We start from the raw sequence: 26,343 nt of genomic DNA, 5'->3' as shown, positions 1-26,343 counted from the left end.
ATTAAGAGGCAGACCAGGGGGGCTCAACTACCAAGCCCTTTCCACACAACCTGGCTTCAGACCGACCCCCCCTCCCAGAACACGTGATATGGCAATTAACCCAAACGCTGCCTTGAAGCATGTGCAGAGTTCTTTCCTCTCCCTTCCTCTCCTTACGGGGTCCTCGCTGCGAGATCACATTCACCCGGTGCTATACCAGCTGCACTGGCTCCCGGTGGGGTACAGGATCAGGTTTAAGGTGCTGGTTTTAACCTTTAAAGCCCTATACGGCCTAGGACCCTCGTACCTACGGGACCGCCTCTCCTGGTATGTCCCACAGAGGAACTTACGGTCTTCAAATAAAAACATCCTGAAGGTCCCGGGCCACAGGGAGGTTAGGCTGGCCTCAACTAGAGCCAGGGCTTTTTCGGCTGCGGCTCCGATCTGGTGGAACGCTCTGTCACAAGAGACTAGGGCCCTGCAGGACTTGACATCTTTCCGCAGGGCCTGCAAGACAGAGCTGTTCCACCAGGACTTTGGCCAAGGCACAGCCTGACCCCCTCCTTTGCTGATCCTCACAGAACTCTAGCCCAATGGTTGCCATTAATCTGATTTGAATTAACTTTTATAATGAAATGTTTTTAGAATGTTGCACTGTTTTATTGTTATTAGCCGCCCTGAGCCCGGCTTCGGCTGGGGAGGGCAGGATATAAATAAAATTATTAATTATTATTATTATTATTATTATTATTACTACTGAGGAATGTACAGACATTAAGAAGGCTGGGTCAGACCATTCATTCTGTTTCCTGGGAGATAGACTGCGTCTGAACATGGGTGCTCTGTTTAGCTCCCCACATTAGCACACGGCCAGAGATTTGCCCCCTCAAATTCAATTTATCTGACTGTCACCAGCAGGTTGACAAATATATGATTGCTTCCTTACACCAAGAGTCTATCTAGCTCCATACTGCCTACACTGACTGGCAGCGGCTCTCCAGGTTTCCGGGCAGGGGACAATTCTCAGCCTCACCTGGGGACTGACCCGGGACCTTCAGCATTCAAAGCAGTTGCTCTCTCCCTGAGCTGCGGCCGATACACAGACAATACCCATGTTTTTAGTGCCCTTTGCTGACACGAATGGTCACGCCTCCTCCCGGTCTTTCATATTGGCTTCTGACATTTTCACGGTTCTGTTATTTGATTTTGAACCGCCTCCGCAGATTATGTGATTTGTTCTGTAATTTTCTGCCTTGTCCCTTCCCTCCTAATGCCCTGTTGCCAGTAGCTCAGCAGTTCTGCGGCTGTTTGTTGTCCACTTGTTTTAATCTCCCTTTATCTCCCCCCACCCCACCTACCCACTGGCTATTTCCAAAGTTCAGAGGTTAGCGCTGGTCCCTACAGCACCGACGAACAAGAAGAGGGAGAGATTGCCAAGAGGCATGGGGCAGAACCTTAGTTCTTGCAGGGATACCCAAAAAAATGTAGGGAGGGGAAAAAAAACCAGGGCGGGGGGGGGGGAATCAATGGCTTGCAGGCCAATCGGGAACCACCCGTGAAGCCATTCCCCCAAAATCCTTATATCCCTGCCCGATCACGGAGGTCTTGGAGGAGCCTCTGTTAGCAGGCCTCTGTGACTCATAGGCACAGTTTGCATCCATCGGGAGCTGAGCATTCCATACTGTGAACCCTAGTTCTATGGAACTCCCTCCCGGCTTAGATCAGACAGGCCTCCTTCCCCTGTTGACCTTCCTGAAGCCTCTTTAATTTCAAAAAAACAAAACAAAACCCAGCAAGCATTTTAACCAAATTCTGATCTTACAGTTTTAAGCTGCCTTTGGATAAATGTTTAACGTGTTGTTGAGCTACCTGTGCGCCACCCGAAGGCGGCTGCAATCAAGCTGTATCTATACGGTCGAAATAAATGAGTTAAATGTCCTAAGAGATGTCGGACAGTCGAGCAGGCCAACTCCAGAAGCGGCAAGCTCGCTGTGATGGCCTGGGATTTGGACTCAGAGGCTGAACCTGAGGAATCCCAGCCTGCACAGGAGTCCCCCGCCTCCAGAACCAGCTGAGCCGGGGCTGGGGCCTGAGCCTGAAGGGTCCTCACCTGTGCTGGATCCTCAGGTGCAGGCACCAGCTGAGTCTGCTCTGGCCCCTGAGGTGATGGAGGACCCATTGCCTGCAGGTGCTCCACTCTCAGCCCTGTCAGGGGAAGAGGAGGTTGCCTCTGGGTCCGGTAACCCTCCAGCCTCTCCTGAGTTGCAGAGGCTCAGGGCAGAGAGAACTAAGTTCCTGCAGGAGGAGTGTTCACCTCCAGGCCAGGAGAGGCGAGTCACCTGTGGACCGCTGGCAGATAAAAGCCAGCCAGCCCCAGTCCCAGGTTGCGGGAGCAACATTGTTGGTAGCCTGTTCCTGCCTGCACCCTGTCCTGCTCTTCTGCCAGAGTTCCTGACCTCACCCGACTCCCTGCCTTGGACCCCGCCTCGCCTTTGACGGACAGCCTCCATACCGGACCCCTGACCTCGGACTGGACTTGGACGTTGCCTCTCGGTTAGCCCCCGAGACCAGCACACTCGCCTTCCCTGGATTTATTTAAGCAGAGGGTGGGTGGACGGCCGTCAAGGATGCTGAACGTTATGAGATCCCTGCGCCAAGCATGAGGTCAGGAGAGATGGCCTCTCAAGACCTTTCTGAACTCTGAAATCCTACTCTTTTTGTTCACCTCTTAAGGCACTCTGTACCTCAGGTTACAGTAATAATAATAATAATTTATTATTTGTACCCTGCCCATCTGGCTGGGTTTCCCCAGCCACTCTGGGCGGCTTCCAACAAAGATGAAAAACACACTAAAATGTCACATATTAAAAACTTCCCTGAACAGGGCTGCCTTCAGATGTCTTCTGAATGTCAGGTAGTTGTTTATCGCTTTGACATCTGATGGGAGGGCGTTCCACAGGGCGGGCGCCACTACCAAGAAGGCCCTCTGCCTGGTTCCCTGTAACTTGGCCTCTCGCAGTGAGGGAACCGCCAGAAGGCCCTTTGCACTGGACCTCAGTGTCCGGGCAGAACGACAGGGGTGGAGACGCTCCTTCAGGTATACTGGACAGAGGCCGTTTAGGGCTTTAAAGGTCAGCCACGACACTTTGAATTGTGCTCGGAAACGTACTGGGAGCCAATGTAGGTCTTTCAAGACCGGTGTTATATGGTCTTGGCGGCCGCTCCCAGTCACCAGTCTAACAGACGCTTTGGGCTGCGCGATTTAGGGTTGCGCACCGCACCGAACCTGGAAGTAAGGAACGGGTTACTTCCAGGTTTCGGCACTTGCACATGTGCAGAAGTTCTAAATCGTGCTTTGTGCATAAGCGCCGAATCGCAACCCGTGCATGCGCATGCGCAGCGCGTTGGAAATGTGCTTCCTGCAAAGATCACGTTTGTAACCTGAGTGTCCACTGTATATCAAGGATGGGCAACCTGTGGCCCTCCCAGAGATTGCTGGACTCCAACTCCCATCAGCCCTAGCCAGCATGGCCATTGGTCAAGGATGGTGGACTGCCCAGCTCAATACTGTCTTCTCTGACTGGCAGCAACCCTCCAGGGTTTCAGGCAGGCGTCTCTACCCAGAAACCCTGCAAAGCAAATGCACTGAGCTACCTCAATTCCTCCAGAAAAAAGTAAGATTCCAGTCCTCATGGTTCCAACTCAAGTGTGGGGAAACCTTTGGTCTACCCTGAGGTTGCTGGGCTCCCAACATAGGATTGGCTATGCTGGAACTGCTGGGAGTCAGAGTCCAGCATCCTCTGGGAAGGCTGCAGGATCTCCCATCCATGCTGTAGCCTGCATTGTAGATCCTGCATTTAATGAGGGGGCCAGAGTCAATATCCTTCATGGTCCTACTGTTATGGCTTTATTTAAACTCTTATTTCTTTATATGATTTCTCTCCTACCCTTCCTCCCAAAGGAGCCCAGGGCGGTAAGCAGCAAGGGATAAAACAAAACAAAACAAAAACATTGCAAACAATTCCAATACAGATGCAGGCTATGATCTTTATATCTGTAACAGGAAGGTCTTCAGAAGCTGCTGATAAGACAACAGTGCCTGGCACCTGCCTAATATTCAACGGGAGGGAATTCCAAAGAGTTGGGAAAAGACCTCCTAATAAGATGATATCTACAGGAGGCCTTCAAAGGATGCGGGTGGCGCTGTGGGTTAAACCACAGAGCCTAGGACTTGCTGATCAGAAGGTCGGCGGTCCGAATCCCCACGACGGGGTGAGCTCCCGTTGCTCGGTCCCTGCTCCTGCCAACCTAGCAGTTTGAAAGCACGTCAATGTGCAAGTAGATAAATAGGTACTGCTCCGGCGGGAAGGTAAACTGCGTTTCCGTGCGCTACTCTGGTTCGCCAGAAGCGGCTTAGTCATGCTGGCCACATGACCCGGAAGCTGTACGCCGGCTCCCTCAGACAGTAAAGCGAGATGAGTGCTGCAACCCCAGAGTCAGTCACGACTGGACCTAATGGTTTGGGGTCCCTTTACCTTTACAGGCGGCCTTCACTTGGAAAGCACATTGATCCATTGGTTATATAAGGGGAGAGACGATCTTTCAGGCATCCTGGTCCCATGCTATAGAGGACTTTCTGCACTAGAACCAGCACATTGAATTTAGCCTCATCACCAATTGGCAGCAAGGGCAGTTCTTTCAACAGTGGGGTAATGTGTTGCCAATATCCTTCCCCAGGGAGCAGCTGAGCCGCCGCATATCGCACCAGTTGCAGCTTCTGGACCAACATCAAGGGCAGCCCCACACAGAGAGCATTGTAGTAGTCTAGCCAAAAGGTTTCCCCCTTGGCCCACCACCACCTTGCCTGCTCCAAGCCTTACCTCCAGGCCAAAGGTCTTCCTCTTGCCTCAGCGGATCCAAACGGAGAAGGGGGTGGGCATACTGAGACTTATGGGGGTGTCCTGCCCCCTTTCGGCTGGGTTGACGCAGCATCTGGGAGTTCAGCTCGTCTCTGGGGAGCAAGGGGTCCGGCTGTGAAGGAGGCCCACCAGTACATCGCCTCTGAGTTCTAAAGTGCCAAGTGAGGAATCCAGCATCCTTGCAAGTGGGGGACGAGGAGGACAAAGCGCCGCCCTCGCTCCTCACCCCGGCCTGGAGCCTCTTAAGAGTCCCCGGCCCTGGGGGTGGGGGTGGGGTCAGAGCCACAGGACGGGTAAGAGAGCCAGCCCCAAGCAGGCCCCGCTGGACCAGGAAGGGGCAGAGCTACGTCCGGGGGCTACAGCGGCATCTGTGTGGGGAGAACAGAGAAAAAAATGAGTTGTTGTTGTTGTTGTTGTTGTTGTTGTTGTTGTTGTTGTTGTTGTTGTTGTTGTGTGTTATGACCATTTGACTGGGTTGCCTCAACCACTCTTGGCAGCTCCCAGCAAAATATTAAGAACAAAATAAAACATCAAACATTAAAAACTTCCCTATACAGAGTTGCCTAGAAATGTCTTCTAAAAGTCAGATACGGTGGAACCTCAGTTGTCAAACGTAATCCGTTCTGGAAGACCGTTCGACTTTTCGGAAACGTTTGACAACCGAGGTGCAATTGCCGGTTGGCAAATTCCTTTTAAAAAAATGGACAAACATGCCTCGGAAGCCGTTTGACTTCCGAGGTGCGTTCGAAAATGGAAGCATTCACTTTTGGGTTGTTTTGAGTTCTGAATTGTTCAGCTTCCGAAGCGTTCGACAACTGAGGTTCCACTGTAGTTGTTTATTTCCTTGACACCTGATGGGAGAGCATTCCACAGGGTGGGTGCCACCACCAAGAAGGCCCTCTGCCTGGTTCCCCGTGACTTCACTTTTCACAGTGAGGGAACTGCCAGAACGGCCCTTGGCTGGATGATGGGAGGTACCAGTATGTACCAAATAGGCAGAGACGTGAAGAACCTTCAGCCCAACCAATCAGGGACCATATTAAATGCACTTACAAAGGTATAAAGCAGGAACTCATAAACCCCCAGATGTTTTCAGATGCCAACTCCCACCATCCCCAGCTGCAATTGCCTGATGGTCAGGGATGATGAGAGTCCCTCGCTACCCCTTATCCCTGCAATTCCACCCTCAAAGTCCCGCCTAGTTCTAATTTCCTTTTCCTTTCTCCCCCAGTTTTCTTAAAATGAACTCTAATAACAAACAGGTTTCCAGAAATGAAGGAACATTAGTTGTTTAAAAAAAGGTACATTGTCACAATTGCCAATAAAAAAGCATCGCATACAGCAGTGTGATTTACTGCGTCAATAATAACACATGCCAAGAGGAAAAGGGTGTGCGGCCTATAACTGCAAAAGGCTCCGTGGTCTGAATCAAAACAGGTACATGTTTTTATTTCAAAAAGGGAGATAAAGAATAACTTCAGACAGCGGTAGATCGAGACAATCGCATAGACCTGAGGTTACCTGGAGCCTTGGTGATTGTATATAAAATAAAAATGGATCAAATGCCAAGGAGGCCACCTCAAGCCTTTTTGGCCCCTGAAAACCACCAGCTTGTGCAATATTTTATTTCCCAAAAAGGTGATTTGCCAAATCTTGGAATACCAATAATTGGTGCTAATCTTCTCTCTCTCTCTCCGTCTTCCCCACCACCCTCCTTCCTCAAGAGTGTCTTCCGCGTGTGTGAACTCTTTGGCAAAACACCTGAGTGAGTGGGTTGCCAACTTTCCTGTAAGTTTTAACAACACCTATTAACACCAGCTTGAGCCACGCTGCACACACTTTTAGCCTGAGGGGAGATAAGCTCCCGCTCTGTGTTCCCGGTGTGGTGTAAAAGTCAAGAGTGTTTGCCTAGGACCTCGCAGGCCAGGGTTCAAATCCCCAGCCAACCATGCTTGCCTCTCAGCCTACCCTACCTCACAAGGCTGCTGTGAGGATAAAATGGGGAAGGGGAATATTCATAAATATGCCACCTTCAGCTCCTTGGGGGAAAAGGTGAGATATAAATGAAACAAATAATAACAAATAAAAGCTTCGCTGGCCAGTTGGGAGCTACCCCCATTTTGCTCAGGGCACAAGAGCAGTCAGGCTGTTTTTAAGGGTCAGTTGGCAAGCTTTTCGCTGTCATCGCTGACTGGATTGAAGCCTAAGAACGCATCAGCTAGATCTACTCAGTCAGCGTACATTTCAGCTGCCTTCCCATCACCTCCTCTGTCTTTGTCATGGACAGAGAAATGTGTGATTGTAAGCTCTTTGGAGAAGAGAACTTTCCTCTGTTTGTCATATTCCTCAGTAAAGCACAAGGCACACTGAGGATGCCTTTTTAAAATCATGCGCTTTAAATGCAACAAACTGCCTTGCTGCTACCCCCTTGCCCGAGCCCCACTCACCCTCGGAGCCGCCTCTCCCACGTGGTTGAGATTTGGGACCCTCCGTCACAGGCTCTACGGCTAGAATAAAAACGAACGGGTCAGTTCAGAAGGCGCAGACAGGACCAAACGTCCTCTCCCGGTCCTTGACGAGTTTTCCCCTCAATATATACACATTTAAGGAAAGCAGATCTAGCTAAAGTGGAACACCCATTACCTAAATCAGGGGCAGGGAAACCTGCAGTGATGGAGGGCCACATTCCGTTCTGGACAAGCTTCCGGGGGCCGCACACCAGCAGTGGGCAGGGCCACAGGGAAAAGGAGGCGGGGGGCAATAAATGCAAATTTTTACCTTGGTACACTAGACTAGTTTCTACACCCAGAGATCAAGGGCATATTCCAGCCAGGCAAAAACATTCAGGGAGGGTTGGGCCAGTGAAGGGGTGTGGCTTAGGGAGAGTCTTAGGGGCCAGAGAGTGAGGTCTCGAGGGCCACATTTGGCTTGAGGTTTTCCTATCCCTGATCTCCAGGTTGGCTTTTCAGAATTTTCTCCTGCTCCTTATCAGAGAAGCGATTGCTGAACAATTCAGGTGTACATAGGTCAGTTTATTTCTAGATTATTTACTTGGTTCTCTGTACTGGGGGGGGGGGGAATCCCTGCAGATGCCTATTATTCCCCCCATCCCTGCCTGAACAAGACGGACAGACAATACACGGACTCACTGGTTGTCTTGCAGCAAACTGAAACCCGCAGTTTCAAGCAGCGTCCGGGACTCTCTGCAGTGGGGATAGCTATGGGGAGGGAAAGGACCCAGAGATAAGAGAGAGGGCGGTTAGAATGCAAGAAAGCCAAACCCCCCAGCCCCAAACTACAGCCCCCATAACACTTTGGGGGAAGCACATGGTTAAATGACGGAACTCGCCCCCTCAGGAGGCAATAATGGCCACCAATTTGGATAGTTTTACAAGAGGACTGGACAAATTCATGGAGGAGAAAGCTGTCAATGGTGACTGGCTGCGATGGCTGAGCTCTGCCTCTGCAGCTGGAGGCTTCTGAATACCATTTGCTGGAAACCACAAGACGGGAGAGGGCTTCTGTGTTCGAATCCTGCTTGCAGGTTCCCCAGAGGCATCTGGTTGGACAGGATGCTGGCCTAGATGGGCCACTGGCCTGATCCAGCTCTCGTTATGTTCTTCCAAGGAGGTCAAGGAAGTGAACAAGGTGTCGCTGCCCCCTCCTCCATTTAATCCTTGCCACAACCCAGTGAGGCAGAGAGAGAAATGGCCTCAGAAAGTGATGGACTATATGACATTGGCTGAGATGACTGGCAGAATCCGTGATCAGGGGAAGGAGACGACGGAAGAAGATTGGAAGAAATTTAAAATTTATCTTAAGGACTATTATAAACTTGATGAATGTTAAAATGTCAAGGCTTTGAGAATGAAAGGGTTTCAGCGATATAAGAATAGATTGGAGGAAAGATTAGTAAGACATATTTCTGACAGAATCACAGAAGTTGCTGGAAAAATTTGGACATTGGGATGCAGAAAGGGGAGGTATGGGGGAGTCCGAGAAACAAGGTTTATGAGAATAAGGTTATGAAGTTATGTGTGTTTGTATGTCTTTTTATATGTTTGTATTGTGTCTTTAAAAACTTTATAAAATCAATAAAAAATTATATATAAAAAAAAGAGAACTGGCCTCAGAGCCACTCAATGAGTTTGTGATCAAGTGGGGGTTTGAACCCAGGTCTCCCAGGCCCCAGTCCTGCCCTCTAACCACTACACCACATAGGCAGTCAAGGGCAGGGTTAGGGCTCAGTCACAGATGCCATAGCAATGAATGGGTGAGGTTAAGTTCACAGATTATCAGGAAGGGTCCAGAGGAGCACCCAAAGCTTAGCCACTGTCCAAACAGGGCTATTATTTCTGAATACTGCTGCCACCTTGAGCTCCCTGGAGAAAAACACACCATATCTTAAACCCTCTGTGTGGCCTTTGGATCAAGAGCGTGATATAAATTTACTAAATCAATAAATACATTTGAATACAAATAAATACATTTCTTTAACCCACCCACCCCCAAAAAAATCACACACACACAGAAATGTAGCAGAGAAAATGCTCCTATACCAGGGGCCTGCAACCCGCGGCTCTGGAGCCGCGTGTGGCTCTTTTACACCTTTGCCGCGGCTCCAGGGCGGATACTAGCGAGGGGAGGAGGCGCATTGTGCGCCCCGACACTCCCCACTGTGACGGGCGCTGTACTGGCTGTGACGTCGCATGGGGGCGGTGTGTGCATTAGTCACGCACCGTCCCGACGTCACCTTCCCGACCGCTGTCAGATCGCGGCTCTGGAGATATATTTGTTTTAAATGTCGCAATGGTTTTGCGGCTCCCAGGTTTTTTCCCCTTCGGAAACTGGTCCAAGTGGCTCTTTTTGCCTTAAAGGTTGCAGACCCCTGTCCTATACCCTATCTTCTGTGGCAAAACCCAGCCCAAAACTTGTAAATTAAAAGTTTGCTGAAATGGCAAAATTAACTGGGAAGCTCAGGGACCAAGAAGACAAGATCTTTTTTAAACACAGTTGTAATGTAACAGGATGTATGGATAATTTAGAAAGATTAAAAAAGGGGAGAAGTAGGGCTATGCAGTTGAAAATAGGATCAATAGGGCCTATGGAAGGGTTTCGAGGCGGGGGAGATTCAGAGTAACATTTGGATTTGGAATGGGTTTTTATGTACCGTATGATTCGCTCTATAGGACGCACCCGACCATAGGATGCACCTTGTTTTACAGCGGGAAAACAAGAAAAAATAAATTCTCCCTCTCTCTGCTCAGAGCCCCTTCAGCAGGAGAAACGGAGCCCTTCCATTTCTCCTCCCGCTTGGCTGAAGGGGCGCTGCGCAGCTCTCCCTCTCTGCTGAAGCCGGGAGAGTCTTGCTCTCCCGGCTTCAGCAAAAGGAACCCGAAGCCTCCGGAGCGCAGTGCAAGTTCAGGCGGCTATCCTGCGCACCGACCCCTCTTGCTCTCCAGGCTTCAGAGAAAGCAACGCAAAGCCTCCGGAGCGCGGAGGAAGCGTTCCCTCTGCGCTTCGGAGGCTTCGCGTTGCTACTGCTGAAGCCAAGGAGCCTGCATTCGCTCCATAGGACGCACACACATTTCCCCTTAATTTTTGGAGAGGGAAAAGTGTGTCCTATAGAGCGAAAAATACAATAGATTATTGAAAATCAAATAAAAAATTATTTTTTTTTAAAAAAAGTTTGGTGCAGCACTAAATCCCATTCATAACTCTCTCTCAGAGAAAACCTCGTACAATTTGGCCCTCAAGTCGACTCGGAACCATCCCATGCCAGCCAAAGGCCCAACTCACAGATATAGTAGTAGTCATGGCCCAGCTGAAACTCGAAGCCCAGCGAGAAAGGGGTGAACCTCTGGATTTTCTCCGAGAAGCGGACCGGCCCGTAAGGAGCGTAGGGCCGGTTGCACTCCCAGCGTTTGAAGGCTCCCGGCGTCTCGTAGCAGCCCCGGTAGCCCTCAATGTCCACCATGAGCAAAGTGAAGGATTCTGGGCTCCCCGCTGCCAGCGGCTGCTCGTAGTGCGGGCAGTAGATATCCAGGTAATCGTTGATGGAGACCTGGACGGCATAGTCTTCTTCGAGGAATCTGCGAATGGGGAGAAGCAAATCAGTCAGCCGCCAATGCTATCAGGGGATAGGGAGGAGCTTTGAGCCAGAGGGCCACATTCCTTGCAGGGCAACTTTCTGGGGGCCGTGTGGGTTGGGCAGGACCACGGTCAAAAGCCGAAGAAGCAACGGCGGTAAACCTTTGGGCAGTAGGCTGGTGAGTTGCTACGAACAGACTTGCCCCTCTGTTTCCTACATCCTGGCAAGGAAGAGGCATGATCAGGGTTCGAGGACACATTCCAGCCAGGCAAAAGCACTAAAGAGTGGCCAAAACAAAGTCAATGAGAGATGTGGCCTGGGTAGAGTCTTAAGGGCAAGATGGAGAGAATATGTATTTTTTCTGTGCCCCTTCCTAGATGGGGCACTTTCTGGAAGAAGAACCCGGATTAAAACGAGCCTGGCACCTAAAAAACAGCAAGGACAGCAGAAGGGGTAAAAGGGTGACCCAGTGTAGTACTGGGTGCAAAAGGAAGATCCCTAAGAATCAGCTTTCTTTAAAAACAAAACACCACCCAACAGCAATTAAGTTTCTAGTTCTCATGGGCAAAATAGGCCAAAAGCATGCAGTGAACAGAAGCCAGGGGAGCTGCAGAAGACGGAGAAGATTATCAGAGAGTTCTTTGGAGACACGTCAGAAATTCCATCAGTTGGAGAACACCACGACTCTCCCTTGAGCTAAGACCGGATGCTGAGAACACGAATGCCAAGGCTTTCCTAATCCGCGTTGGCATCCAGTTTGCTCCCAGGCCCTTATTTAAGGTGTGGCCGATGACTCCTCAAGTTTCCACATCAAAGGCCAGCAACCTGAACTACCAACTCCCACTGCCCCTGACCACTGGGCCATTCTGGCTGTGGGAGTCGGAAGACAACAGCAGTGCAGAAATCTTGGGTTTGAGTGTTGCCTTAGGTCTGCAGCAGGGATGGGAATCTGTCTCTCTCCTGGCGTTGCTGGACTACAACTCCCATCATCCCCCACTGTTGGCCATGCTGGCTGGGGCTGATAGGAGTCGGAGTGCAACAACAACCTGGGGGGGGGGCACAGGCTCCCCACCCCTGCTCTAGGCACAGAGGAGTCTCTTGGATTGGAGGCCCAATGGTCAAGGATGATGGGCGTTGTAGTGCAACACTGTTCCCTCCACTCCTGCCTTACATAAATGTCTTCAGACGGCGCACTCTGAGCATTGCAAAAAAAGCATTATGCCCGTTCAGAAAAAGAAAGCATTTCACAGGTTTGCTGTGGTTTACACGTTCGAAAAGTCCCTGAGGGAAAATGCTGGGATTTTCCCAAAGTTAATTAAATATAATTCACAGCTCCCATGAGGCAGAAAACACCCACTCATGGAAAGAAGGTACCTGTAATCTCCCCCCCACCTCCTTCAACAGGTTTACCTCTCATCCAACACTGAAATGTGGTAGAATTACTCCATCGCTTTAGCAGTCCCTGACTGAGAGCAGGCAAAAAGCACAGCGGGCACTCGTGAAGAGGGGCAACCAGCACCCTCCTCCGAGGGCAAGTACTTTATAGCAGCATGGGGCATGACTAAACAAGCCAGACACATCTGATTTCAGCACTGAGAAAGCATTGCCTGCCTCAGAAGGATCTTAGGCTAGAGCAGGGAGTCACACAGGGGGGCAGCGGGCACCCTCATTCTGCAAAATGGTGCTATCACTCTCAGGGGAGTTGTGAGGGATTTCTGGACTATATTGCTGCAAGTTCTTTCTGAGCTTGCCTCACAGATTTTATCTTAATCCTGTGGTATATTTTACCTCCCTTCCCCCCCCCCCAATCGCAGCAGTGCCATCCTGTTTCTTTCGCATTCTTGACCAAAACCATTTGTCTGTAGAAGACTCTTCACAACAGAAACCTTCACCTAGGAATTCTGAAGAAGTTTCTCTCTTAACACACAAATCCAGCCCGTTCTTAACCTGAAGCACCACTTTAGCTAATGGGGCCTCCTGCTGCTGCCGCGCCGCCAGAGCACGATTTCTGTTCTCATCCCAAAGCAAAGTTCTTAACCCAAGGTAATATTTCTGGGTTAGCGGAGTCTGTAACCTGAAGCATATGTAATCTGAGGTACCACTGTATTCCTGAATACTCAGACTCCACTTGTGTTTTTTGTTGTTGTTAAAGGTTGTGAAGAGTGACATCTATGGCGCAACCATATTTTGGAATACTGTGTACTGTTCTGATCACCTTACCTCAAGAAGGATAATCTTAGGGTTGCCATACGTCTGGAATTTCCCGGACATTCCTGGAATACTGTAGTTGGAAGGGTTGTCTGGGCAGAAATCGTTCTTGCCCAGGGTTAGGGTTAGGGTTAGGGTTAGGGTTAGGTAGCAGTGTTGGTCTGCCATAGTCAAAATAAAAATAAAAATAAAAATACTGGAAGGAATTTTTTTATTTTGAAATCCAGCCCTCACAGACTTCTCTTCATCCTAGTATAAAGCCCAAGGTTTGATGATGTACAGGAAAGGACTCTCTTCAAAAGCACCCCCCCAAAAAGTGAGGGGGCACAGCCTTTGCAGGCGCCCCCCACCCACTGCTTCGATCCAGCTGCCCAGCTCTGCTAAACAAGCACATGTCAGCTCCGATTAATTCACGTGACTGGAAGCAAAAAGGGTCAGCAGGGAGCCCACAGGGCAACGGGCCGACAGCCCAGCCCCAAGACAAAGGACCCCCGACTAGGAGTGATGCATCGTCGGGGAATGTGGCGGCCAAAACCCACGCATGGGCGCATGACCCCCTTGCAATGCGCCACCAGGAAGTAACGGGCATGTTTGGCGGGGATGGCTTCGGTGTGTCAAAAAAAACACGTTCACAGGCAGCCTCAGGAACCTCGGAATCAGAACTTTGGTCCGTCTAGCTCTGGCTGGCAGCTGCCCTCCAGGGTTTGTGGCAGGAGTTTCCAAGGCTCTAGCTGGAGACACCAGGATTTGAACCTGGGACCTTTACAGTATGCAAGGCAGATGCTCTGCACCTGAGCTATGGTCCATCCGCATGAAACAAAGCAAGATTCTCATGGTGCTAAACAAAGGGCTGATTTTTAAAAGCAACAAGTGAAGCTGCCTTATACCAGCTCAACATTGTCTACACGGACTGGCAGCAGCTGTTGAGGACGTTCCCAGCCCTTTCTGGAGATGCCAGGGATTGAATCCTGGGTGCTCTGTCGGTGACCACAAAGCATCTTTCCCTAAAGGAAAAGTTTCATGTTTGCCTGAAGGAACCCAAAGTGTCAGAATTCGAACTCAAGGCATGGACCAAACTGAGGGGTATGAAGGGATGCTCAAGTCAAGAGAGCTTCAGCACTCTAATGGACTACGCAGAATCGGATAAAATGACAGGAAGGACTCGAAACCTGCGGGACCAGAGATTTACAGAAGATTGGAAGAAATATACGAACTATTTGAAGAGCAACTGTAATCAACAAATTACGCTAGTAGGACTACAAGACGTTTTGTAAGGAGAAACATATGAAATATTGCAAAGAAGAGAGATATTAGTTATGAGATTTAAACGTAATAGTGAAAGTAAGAAATGTATATGAAGTGAAAAGACTGGAAAATTTTCAGATATGATTGATGGAAGTCAAAAAATTGTATAAGATATAAAAGTATGTTTAATAATTGTTGAAAATGATATGTTAAAAAACGAATAATTGGTTTTTTTAAAAAAAAGAAAGGTTTCAAGCACACCTTGGGTGACACCATTTTAAATTTCCCACAATGCCTCAGGGTGACACTGCCATGGCCACTTGGTGAAGAAACCAAAACAATACCAGGAGCCACAACCAGAGCTCCTCCTGGCTCCCATCTGTTCTTGAACTGCTCCTTTGCCCGCTCTCCTCAGCCCAACCCTACAAGGCGGGATAGGCTGAGACACCATGATGGGTCTGCGATCATGCAGCGCACTTCACGGCGGAGGCCGGGGTTCAAATCCCCCACACTGTCACGAAGCTCACAGGGTTGCTGCAAAGGTAAAATGGGGAGAGCCATGTATGCAGCTCCTTGGAGGGCGTGCTAAAATAAAGAATAGATCCTCAGGCAGGCGGGAAGCCGTCTCGCCCGCCCTGTTTCAAACCACATGCCTGTGATGCCCCTCCAGATGTTGCTGGACTACAACTCCCATCACCCCCAGGTCCTGAGCCACTGGTTTCCTGGAATATCCTAACCAAAGTCCTGTGGTCTTTTGAGACAGGGGCTGTGGGCTTCCAGCGGCTGGACTACAACTCCTATCACCTCCTGGGGCTATTCCATCATGGTGCTGGGTCCCATGGAAGCTGTAGTCCAGCCACTCAAAAGACCACCTCATCATCATCATCATCATTTTTTTATATCCCGCCCTCGCCAGCCGAAGCCGGGCCCAGAGCGGCTAACAACAGTTCCAGCAAGCCAGCGACTCATAATATTATTAATAATAATAATAATAATAATAATAATAATAATAATAATAAACAGTTCCAGCAAGCCAGCGACTCAGGCCCTGTAGCAAACTTTGCTCCTGTTTCGAAACAGATAAACGGCGTTTTTAAAAACACATTAAACAACAACATTCCCAGTTTATCATTTGGATTGACCTGTTTTGTCAAGCTCTTATTACATTTGAGTTTGGGCTTCTTTGGGCGGTGGATGCTTTTGACAGGAGTTGATTTCGTTTCCTCAGGTCTGACTCCCCGTTTTAATATCCTGCCACATAAGGGCCTCCCGTTATTACACCACCGCACAGCCAAACAGATTAATCTGAAACTAATATGCAAACGCCTGAAACAAACAAAAACAGGAAGAAGACATGTCTCTTCAACGTGACAGGCCTTATTCATCAGTGCATCGTCCAGAACCGGTTTGAGGGCCAGCACAATGGCGCCTTCACCTGGCGGTAAATCGCAGGTGGGCCCTGCCTTCCTCCCTGCGCCAGGAGCTGGTGGCGGCAGCGGTTGCACCCCGGTGCCTCGCAGGACCAGGGCAAATGCTCCTTCCCTTTCAACATCATGATGCAACGCTCTATCGCCATGGTGATACATCGTGATGTTGGAAAGCAGGTATCGCCCCAGTAGCCATCGTGGCTAATAGCCTTTGCTAGCATTTTCCTCTGTGAATTTTGCCCAGTTCCCTTTTAAAGCCATCGGAACCAGTCACTGTCACTGCCTCTTGTGGGAGTGAGTTCCATAGAAGAGGATTCTGTCCTCAAACTTCCTCCATTCAGCTTGGGTGGATTTCCACAAGGCCTACTGTTTTTGCCATTTTTGAGCTTTTTTTTTACAGAAATCGGCAAGAATGATTTCTGCCCAGACAACCCTTCCGACTACAGTATTCCAGGAATGTCCGGGAAATTCCAGATGTAAGGCAACCCTAAGATTATCCTTTTTGAGGTAAGGTGATCAGAACAGTACACAGTATTCCAAAATATGGTTGCGCCATAGATGTCACTCTTCACAACCTTTAACAACAACAAAAAACACAAGTGGAGTCTGAGTATTCAGGAATACAGTGGTACCTCGGATTACATATGCTTCAGGTTACAGACTCCGCTAAGCCAGAAATATTACCTTGGGTTAAGAACTTTGCTTTGGGATGAGAACAGAAATCGTGCTCTGGCGGCGCGGCAGCAGCAGGAGGCCCCATTAGCTAAAGTGGTGCTTCAGGTTAAGAACGGACCTCCGGAACAAATTACCGTATTTTTTGCACCATAACACTCACTTTTTTCCTCCTAGAAAGTAAGGGGAAATGTCTGTGCGTGTTATGGAGGAAATGCCTACGGGTGGCATGCCTACGGATTTTCCTCCTCTAAAAACTACGTGCGTGTTATGGTCGGGTGCGTGTTATAGAGCGAAAAATACGGTAAGTACTTAACCTGAGGTACCACTGTAGCTTCCAACTTTCCCCTACTGTTAAGTACAGGCCCGGGCACATAGCAAATCATTACTGACAGCGGATATGACATTTGAATGGGCTTGGAATGGCATTTAACCCCACCCCTGCGTGCAAAATATTGCAGGCTGGCCGTGTGGCGAACGAGGAATCCCCACAAGAAAACCACGACTCCTTGATGCGTGGGGAGTGCGCTGCTGCCGTTGTGCACCGATTGCGCAAAAAACCGGACGGATCGGAAATGGCCAGGGTGGAGATTCTGGAAAAGGCAAGGATCACCGCTCATTAATTAGGAGCACCAATGACCTATTTTACTGTTGTGAAGATCGATGAGATTAGATACTGCTTGCTGTCCTGGAGGAATCAAGGGCTCGAGTGGGCGAGTTGCGGGAAAACACGCGGGTTGTCTCTTGGCAGCTTCTGTTTTCGCTTTATTGCTGAAGTTTCCGAACTGGATTCTTAACGCAGCAAAGAGTTAAAACTGATGGCCAACAACTTGAATAGCCAAACCGGTTTGAAGTCCATAAAATGATACTGCTTTCATAATTTTTCACCTGGCAATATATTGTGAATCACGATGTTTGCTTGTGTGTGTGCTATGCAAAAATCACAACATGGGAAGAACCGTGAAGCTAGCTAATTATTATTGTACTTGTTGTTGTTTTTAAATCATTTATAACTCACCCATCTAACTGGGTTGCCCCAGCCACTCTGGTTGGCTTCCAACATCTATAAAATCATAATCAAACATTAAAAGACTTCCCTATTCTCATATCAGACATTGTGATAAATCAGTTTATCATAACATTTAGCTGGTGATATATCACAAAGTTGAAAACCAGCTCCATCTTTATTGTGATATATCGACACAGCACAATGTTTAGCTGGTGATATATCGTGATGTTGAAAACCAGGTACAGTCAAACCTTGGTTCTCAAACGGCTCTGTTTTCGAACGTTTCGGCTCCTAAACGCTGAAAACCGGGAAGTAAATGGTCCAGTTTTCAAACTTTTTTCAGAACCCGAACGTCTTCCGTTTTGAGTTTCCCTTTTAAATTGAGGCTTCCACTTTCAGTTTTCGGTTTTCAAATGTTTCGGAAGTCGAACGATGTTCTGGAACGGATTACATTCGGAAACTGAGGTTCCGCTGTATTAGGCAGCCCTAGATACAGCTATCAATGGCTACCAGCCTATTCTCTGCTGTCTCCATGGATCAAAGCAGGTATGTTTCTGAACACTGGTTGCTGGAAAGAACAGGAGCGCAGAGGGCTCTTGTGCCCGGGTCCCACTTAGAATCACAAAACTGTAGACTTGGAAGGGATCCAGCCCTCTACAACGCAGGAATCCTGCTCACAGCCATCCCTGGGTGGGCTCGAACCACCAACCTTCTGGTTAACAGCCAAATGCACTGATCCACTGTGCAACAGGATGCTGGCCCAGATGTGCCCTTGGCCCGATCCACCGGGTCCTTCTTATGATTGGAGGAATGGACCCAGTGGGAGGAGGGGTTGACAATTTCCCAGCTTTTTGGAGGGGGGGATAATCACCCCCATTTGCTTTTCTCCCACTATAGGGAAAAGATAGAGGACATCAGTATCTTTTCCCCCAACAGGTGGAAAAGCAACTGGGGGACGGCGGAGCTTCAACAAAAAGGACCCCGTCCTATCACCGCAAGTCTGATTAAATTTGGATCTGGTAGCAGCATTAGAGAAAAACACACACACACCCCACAACGGAACAGCCCGCATCTCATTTGACTCAACCGTGAACTGCTAAGTAAGCAGGGTGTGGAGAGGACAAACTTCACACAGAGTCAAATATTTATATAACCAGATTTATTTATTTTTAACGTCTACACAACCTTGATTTTCACCAATTAGCCAAGAGCACCCGCAGACATTCAAAACAAGTTAGGTCTGTGTTACTTGTTTCCATTATTGGAAATTTAGTCACCCAACTGTCCCCACATCCCAGGAGGATCCTAATATCCAGGGTGGATCCTATCAGTGGTGTGATTTCGGAAGTTGGCTGTCCGCTTTGCACTCGGAAACCTCCTACGAGAGCGGAACCAAGTTTTGCACAATGGTCTTTGAGATCCAGGACTGAGTTTTCTATATGTACGGATACAGTTGGGCACCATTTTGAATCAAGATCGCAGGTGGACTCTTCCCAAACTGCACTGATATCTTAGGGTTTCTTATCATCCCCAAGCAACTCAGGTCTACGACTGCCGGTGTATTTTAACTTGGAGGAAAGTCCCACTAACTGCAATGGGACTTACTCCCACGTAAGCCAAGGATAGCATTGCAAAAACCATCCACACGTAAAATGTTCTATCTAAAAAGCATGGATGGGCAACCAGTGGGTCTGTAGCTAATTCCAAAAGACCTTTGGGAAGCAACGAGTTCTCTAGGTTTGCTTTGCACCAAAAGTTCCCCGTGTTAAACCCCAGTGGAAAGTCTCCTGTTTGAAACCCAGGAGGGCAGCTGCTGCTGGTGAGTGTAGACGGCACAGAGCTAGATAGATCAGCGGTCTGACTTTCAGTAGAAGGCAGTTTCTTTTTACAGTGGTACCTCGGGTTAAGTACTTAATTCGTTCCGGAGGTCCGTTCTTAACCTGAAACTGTTCTTAACCTGAAGCAACACTTTAGCTAACGGGGCCTCCCACTGCTGCCGCGCAATTTCTGTTCTCATTCTGAAGCAAAGTTCTTAAACTGAGGTACTATTTCTGGGTTAGTGGAGTCTGTAACCTGAAGCGTATGTAACCTGAGGAACCACTGTGTATTCCTAAGAAGTGTCGATTTCAAACCCTGCCAGATGAAGAGGAGGAGAGGGAGGAGGTGGTCACACCCTCCCCCACCCAAGAATCACGGGAACTTTAGTTTACAGAGCTATAGTTCCCAGTACCCTTTAAAAACCACCATTCCCAGGATTCTTTGGGGAGCAGCTATGTGCTTTAACTGGATCAGAGAGAGAAAGGAGGAACAGAAACAGAGGGAAAGGGAACCCCAATTTGGGGTCTGAGCCTCCCCCACTGACTTCAGGCCTGCCTGCTGCTGGCATGGGTCCATCAAGCCACAGAGACAACCCACAAGGGAATGTAGTTCGACAGCAAAAAGCTTGCCCCACTGCCCTGCAGCCCAAAAAGTCTGGCTAGGATTCGCAGCTACTAATGTTTGGCGAGATGCAAGACAGCCGAGGTGTCAAATTCTCAGATACGGGAAACTTTCCCCCAAATCTCAGCCGTCTGAAGCTTGGGGGCAGCCTTGGTTTCAGGAGCCAAGGAAACACACTTCCCAGAGAACCTTCTCTAGTATTTCTTTCAGAGTTCTGCAGCTATAGAGCCAGGGTTTTAGTTTGGGGGGGGGGGGAGGCAGAGTTGTGCCTTCGCCCTCGCCAGGTTAACGGCACCTCTGGAGTTGTTGTTGTCTTACCTGCATGAGAAGCTTTGTAAAACAACAACAGCAACCACCTCACAATGACTAAACAGAAGAGCGCTCCAAGCCCAGATTAAGAGCGTAGCCAGGGCTGCGAGGGTTTTGCAAGAGAGGGTACAAAGTTCGGAAGCGGGCAAATAATAGGCCCATTTTAAAACAGACGTGAGAACCGAGTTTGCAAAACAGGACGTGCTGTTAAGTTTCTTATCCAGAATCCTCAGCCTAGATGTTGGTGGGGTGAGGGAGCACAAGGAGGGGAGGGTTGCCACATTCACTCACCCCATAGAAACCACCAAAAATAGACATGTACATGATTGGTGGGTGGACAGAGAAGAAGAATGTAGGTGAGAAAGTGTTTGTTTGTGTGTACGAAGAGAAGTGTGTAAGAGTGTGCGTGTTTGCTTCAAAGAGCATGGCTGCGCGCATACAAGTGCATTGCTGCTGTATGCGCGCACATGTATGCAAGTGGGCATGGTGCCCGCCAGACATTGTTTGTCTACTCCAAACCCTATCACCCTTGATCATTGGCCTTGCTGTTTGGACCGTCTAGCATGGGTAGGCAAACTAGGGCCCAGGGGCCAGATCCGGCCAATCGCCTTCTAAATCCGGCCTGCAGACATGTTTTTACATGAGTAGAATGTGCCCTTTTATTTTAAATGCATCTCTGGGTTATTTGTGGGGCCTGCCTGGTTTTTTTACATGAGTAGAATGTGTGCTTTTCTTTAAAATGCATCTCTGGGCTATTTGTGGGGCATAGGAATTCGTTCATTTCCCCAAAAAAATGTAGTCCGGCCCCCCACAAGGTTTGAGGGACAGTGGACCGGCCCCCTGCTGAAAAAGTTTGCTGACCCCTAGTCTAGAGGGGTTGGGAGCTGGGGGCACTGTTATACAGTGGTTCTGCTCCTTCCTTCTGGGCCGTGTTCAGAAAGTGGTGTTGGGGGGATGAGTGTTCAGACCCCTGGGCTCTCACTTGTGGGGTGCCTCAGGGTTCCATCCTCTCCCCCATGCTTTCTAATATCTATATGAAGCCACTGGGAGAGATCATCAGGGGGTTTGGGCTGGGTGTTCATCAGTATGCAGATGATACCCAGCTCTACCTCTCTTTCAAGTCGAAACCAGTGAAGGTGGTGAAGTGTCCGGAGGTGGCTGGAGGATGGATGGCGGCTAACATATTGAGGTTGAATCCTGATAAGACAGAAGTACTGTTTTGGGGGGCCAGGGGCGGGTGTGGAGGACTCCCTGGCCCAGAACAGGGTAACTGTGCCCCTGAAGGATCAGGTGCACAGCCTGGGAGTCATTCTGGACTCACAGCTGTCCATGGAGGTGCAGGTCAATTCTGTGTCCAGGGCAGCTGTTTACCAGCTCCACCTGGTACGCAGGCTGAGACCCTACTGCCCACAGACTGTCTCGCCAGAGTGGTGCATGCTCTAGTTATCTCTTGCTTGGACTACTGCAACGCGCTCTACGTGGGGCTACCTTTGAAGGTGACCCAAAAACTACAACTAATCCAGAATGCGGCAGCTAGACTGGTGACTGGGAGTGGCCGCCGGGACCACATAACACTGGTCCTGAGAGACCTACATTGGCTCCCAGTACGTTTCCGAGCACAATTCAAAGTGTTGGTGCTGACCTTGAAAGCCCTAAACGGCCTCGGTCCTGTATACCGGAAGGAGCGTCTCCACCCCCATCGTTCAGCCCAGACACTGAGATCCAGCGCTGAGGGCCTTCTGGTGGTTCCCTCACTGCGAGAAGCAAAGTTACAGGGAACCAGGCGTAGGGCCTTCTCGGTAGTGGCGCCCACCCTGTGGAACGCCCACCCATCAGATGTCAAGGAAATAAACAACTGTCCGACTTTAAGAAGACATCTGAAGGCAGCCCTGTTTAGGGAAGTTTTTAATGTTTGATGCTTTATTGTATTTTAAATATTTTGTTGGAACCGCCCAGAGCGGCTGGGGAAACCCAGCCAGATGGGTCGGGTATAAATAATAAAAATTTAGTAGTAGTAGTAGTAGTAGTTTGGAGGGGACCAGGGTTTGAGGCTGTGTTTCAGAGAGGGTGCACATGAGAGTTGAAAGGGATTTTCTTTGTGGCAGGGGGAGAGGCAGTGAGAAAGGGCAGATAAGTTTTTGGGAAGAGACCCAGAACGCAAGTACTTTTGGTCCTCCCGACCATGGGCCTAGCTGGCCAGAGCGGCATTCTTGAAGGCAGCAACATGTACCGTCTCTCGCAACAGAGTGCTGTATTTTTAGCGCACACAAACACAATCTCAACCGAAGGGTTCTTCAACATTAAAGACTCACAAGCAAATAGCTGGCTGTTTTGAAAGATGAAGACGTATCAACAGGGGCAATGGAGACTGAAGTGGAGTAAAAAGGCACAAGAAACAGAGGGAATTCTCTCTTGGAATTCCCCCTGTGCAAATCTGCTTGCAAAAAAACACCACAAATTTATATACCTTCTCTCCTACCTTTTCATTCAAAGCTTAAAAAGGAAACCTACACCTGTAAAAAGAATATAAAAAATGTATATACTGTATATCAATATTGCACTTTCACACACCCCCCCAAAAAAACCCCAAAATGTTCAAGTTTTCTACAAAAATGTTCTGGATGATCCCTTCCACTTCTTAGCTCTGCTCAGAACTAAATCTCACTGAGTTTAATGGGTCTTACTCCCAAGTAAATGTGAACAGGACTGAAGCCCAACCACAGCACCTCAGCTGGGATCATTGGGCTGGATGCGACCTAAATTCAAGCCTAGAATAAGCCCATACAAAGCCCATCCAGATATTTGCTGGACTACAACTTGATAATTTCTATAATTATGCTCAGCACAGGGAAAGTGAAGAGCTTTTCTCCCTCTCTCCCAACACTAGAACTCATGGACCTCCAAAGCTTTGGGACAGATAAAAGAAATGACTTTTTTACATGGTACATAGTTAAACTGTGGAACTCACTGCCACATGAGTTGAAGTCCGACTATATCAGAAGGGCACCACTCTGGCTACCCTTGCGATAGAACTTCAGTTAGTCCCAACGGATCTGCTCTAAGGATAATTAAATCTCGAGGCAATCCACAGTTTGCAGATTTATATTCCTTTCTTAAGAATAAAGAAATAGCATTTTTAAAGACACACACACACAATCTCCAACAATGAATTCTCAAAGCCTCTGCCAAGGGCCCAAATGAATATAGTGAGTCTAAAACTGAAATAGGTTGCGGGTTGCAGCCCAAGAATTATTGGTTTGAAGGAGTAATTCTGGAGTAAGTCCCACTGAATTCAACAGGACCTACTCCCGAGTAAGCAGAGGTTCTCAAGGAAATGTGCACAGAATCTCAGCAAAGCAAGGAATCTCCTGGAATGTCAACGGATTAGCAAATTTCAGTTGCTGCTTTCTTAGGCAGGCAGGCAAATGTTAACATCCAAAACTCCGAATGCGAAAGAAACACAAGGAGACTCCATCCAACGCCAGCAATTTCAATCCCAAAAGCAGTCAACCAGAGGCTTTCAGAAAGCTTCTAGAGGTAGACTACTCCAAAACAAGTAGGCTCCACGGAGGCAAAAAGCCGGTCAAATTATCTTCGCCCAAACTTCAAACCTGTACATTACAAATTTACATCCAAGAGTTTCGAGCTGTACCTGTTAGAACAGTTACTCAGAAGGAAGTTCAGCGAGTTTGGTGGGGCTTATCTCCAGGGAAGTGGGTGATGGTCTAGGATAGGAGCATTTCAGGCTGGGAAGGTGGGACGTGTGCCTGGCTGAACATTATTTGGTACAAAACTATCCCGGTACAGTACAGTGGTACCTCAGGTTAAATACTTAATTCGTTCCAGAGGTCCGTACTTAACCTGAAACTGTTCTTAACCTGAATCACCACTTTAGCTAATGGGGCCTCCTGCTGCCACCGCACTGCCAGAGCACAATTTCTGTTCTCATCCTGAAGCAAAGTTCTTAACCTGAAGCACTATTTCTGGGTTAGCAGAGTCTGTAACCTGAAGCGTATGTAACCTGAAGCGTATGTAACCCGAGGTACCACTGTACTTAGAAAGCTAACATCTCAGGGGTAAGGGCAGTCTTGGAAGTTTCTGCCGGACACGCTACATTTCTAAGTGCAAGGGGTTAAAAATATATATTACACATCCCTAAGGCCATATTCACTCCACACACTTAAAGCGCTACCATACCATTTGTAAAAAAAAGTCATGGTTCTCCTACCTGCCAAAAATAAAAATTTAAAAAAATCATGGGTACTGTATTCTGTTAAGGTTCATTATGAGAGTTGTTAGGAAACACGTTTCCCTGAGCTACTACTCTCTGAGCTCCATGACGGCGAAGGCACTCTGGAATTGTAGCTCTGGTAATATAGTAGATGGATAGATAGATAAATAAATAGATAATTTGTTACGGTCGGAGACCAGCTTATAAAACACACTTGGGGGTACAGTCCCAGAAGGAAAACAAACAATCAAAACATTGTACAACAATAAATTTAAAATTTATAAATGCAATAAGCGTATAGACACTTAAAACTTTTAAAAAAACTACTGCAGAGAGATGAGATGGTAATACAGTGGTACCTTGGTTTACATACGCTTCAGGTTACAGACTCCACTAACCCAAAAATAGTGCTTCAGGTTAAGAACAGAAATCGCGCAGTGGCAGCAGTGGGAGGCCCCATTAGCTAAAGTGGTACCTCAGGTTAAGAACAGTTTCAGGTTAAGAACGGACCTCCAGAACGAATTAAGTACTTAACCCGAGGTACCACTGTATAGTAGCTCCTCTCAGCACCCTGAACAAATTACAGCTCCCAGAATCCTTTGCAGGAAGCCATGGCTGGCGCCACAGGGCTTCAAATGGATGGTGAATTAACTCAGGTCCAGTCGTTTCCAATGGCTCTTCTCTCAAAGAGTACAATTTAGTTTTAATACAAGCCGTGGATAATATATACATATACATCTGGGCGGGGGAGAGAGGGCAGAGACAGATTCTGGACAGACGAAAGGAAATGCTGCTTCTTCGCGTGGCTCAGAGTTAAGCTACGGCATTAGCTATCCCAAGATGTGGTGAAAGCCACCAACTTAGAGGGCTTTAAAAGGGGATTAGACAAAATCCTCGGAGGAGAAGTCTATATCGATGGCTACGAGACAGGATGGCTGAGAACTACCCTCAGGATCAGAGACAGGGTGGCTCTCAATACTCGCTTCCAACAAGCAAGGAGGCTTTCTGCCCCATTCAAGTTCGTTTTTGCCCCCCAGGGGCTTCCCAGAGACATCACTGCAGAAACAAGGATGCTGAACCAGCCAGGAAGCTGCCACACAGAGTCAGAACACTGACTAGCTCCATACTGCCTACACTGACTGGCAGCATCTCTGCAGGATTTCATAGAATCAGAAGGGACCAGAAGGGCCACCTAGTCCCCAGGAATCTCTGACAGGACGTGGTGCTCGAACCCATAGCCCTGAGATTTAGAGCCTCATGCTCTACTGCAGGGGTCAGCAAACTTTTTCAGCAGGGGGCCGGTCCACTGTCCCTCAGACCTTGTGGGGGGCCAGACTATATTTTCAAAAAATAATAATAATGAACGAATTCCTATGCCCCACCAATAACCCAGAGGTGCATTTTAAATAAAAGCACACATTCTGATCATGTAAAAACACGCTGATTCCTGGACCATCCGCGGGCCAGGATTGAGAAGGCGATTGGGCCGGATCCGGCCCCCGGGCCTTAGTTTGCCTACCCATGCTCTACTGACTTGAGCTATCAGTGCAGGCGTGGCTCTCTCTCCCAGCCCTACCGGGAGATGCCAGGGATCAAGCTTGGGCCTTCATTTCTTCTAAAATTTACTCAAAATTCTAGTCCTCATGGTTCTGTGTTAAAGGCGCAAACGTCAAGACGAGTTAGAAAGTGGCCTCATCCTGAGTCAGAGCATTAGGTCCACCCAGTTCAGTACTGTCTACACCAGGGTTTCACCAAACTTGGGTCTCTGGCTGTTTTTTTTTGGACTACAGTTCCCACCATCCCTGACCACTGGT

At 48.6% G+C, this 26,343-nt stretch overlaps 1 protein-coding gene and 1 long non-coding RNA gene across 2 annotated transcripts in view; one reads left to right on the top strand and one right to left on the bottom strand.

Moving 5' to 3' along the window:
- Positions 1–26,343, top strand: part of LOC310694445 — a 90,847-nt gene that overhangs the window by 12,362 nt on the left and 52,142 nt on the right. The gene's annotated exons all lie outside the window — the stretch shown is intronic.
- Positions 1–26,343, bottom strand: part of EFNA4 (ephrin A4) — a 30,972-nt gene that overhangs the window by 626 nt on the left and 4,003 nt on the right. The window contains exons 2-5 of the mRNA XM_083477407.1: positions 10,698–10,990; positions 8,048–8,116; positions 7,346–7,405; positions 4,860–5,266 (exon numbers count right to left, since the gene is read on the bottom strand). Of these exons, the coding sequence (XP_083333533.1) occupies positions 5,175–5,266; positions 7,346–7,405; positions 8,048–8,116; positions 10,698–10,990 (514 nt within the window). The 3' untranslated portion in view covers positions 4,860–5,174. The remainder of the gene's footprint in view (positions 1–4,859; positions 5,267–7,345; positions 7,406–8,047; positions 8,117–10,697; positions 10,991–26,343) is intronic.

This window comes from Podarcis liolepis, assembly GCF_965112155.1.
Source record: "Podarcis liolepis genome assembly, chromosome: 15".
In the NCBI taxonomy this organism is placed as follows: domain Eukaryota; kingdom Metazoa; phylum Chordata; class Lepidosauria; order Squamata; family Lacertidae; genus Podarcis; species Podarcis liolepis.
The sequence above is the reverse complement of the archived record's forward strand: the minus strand, read 5'-3'. Positions and strand labels throughout refer to the sequence as shown.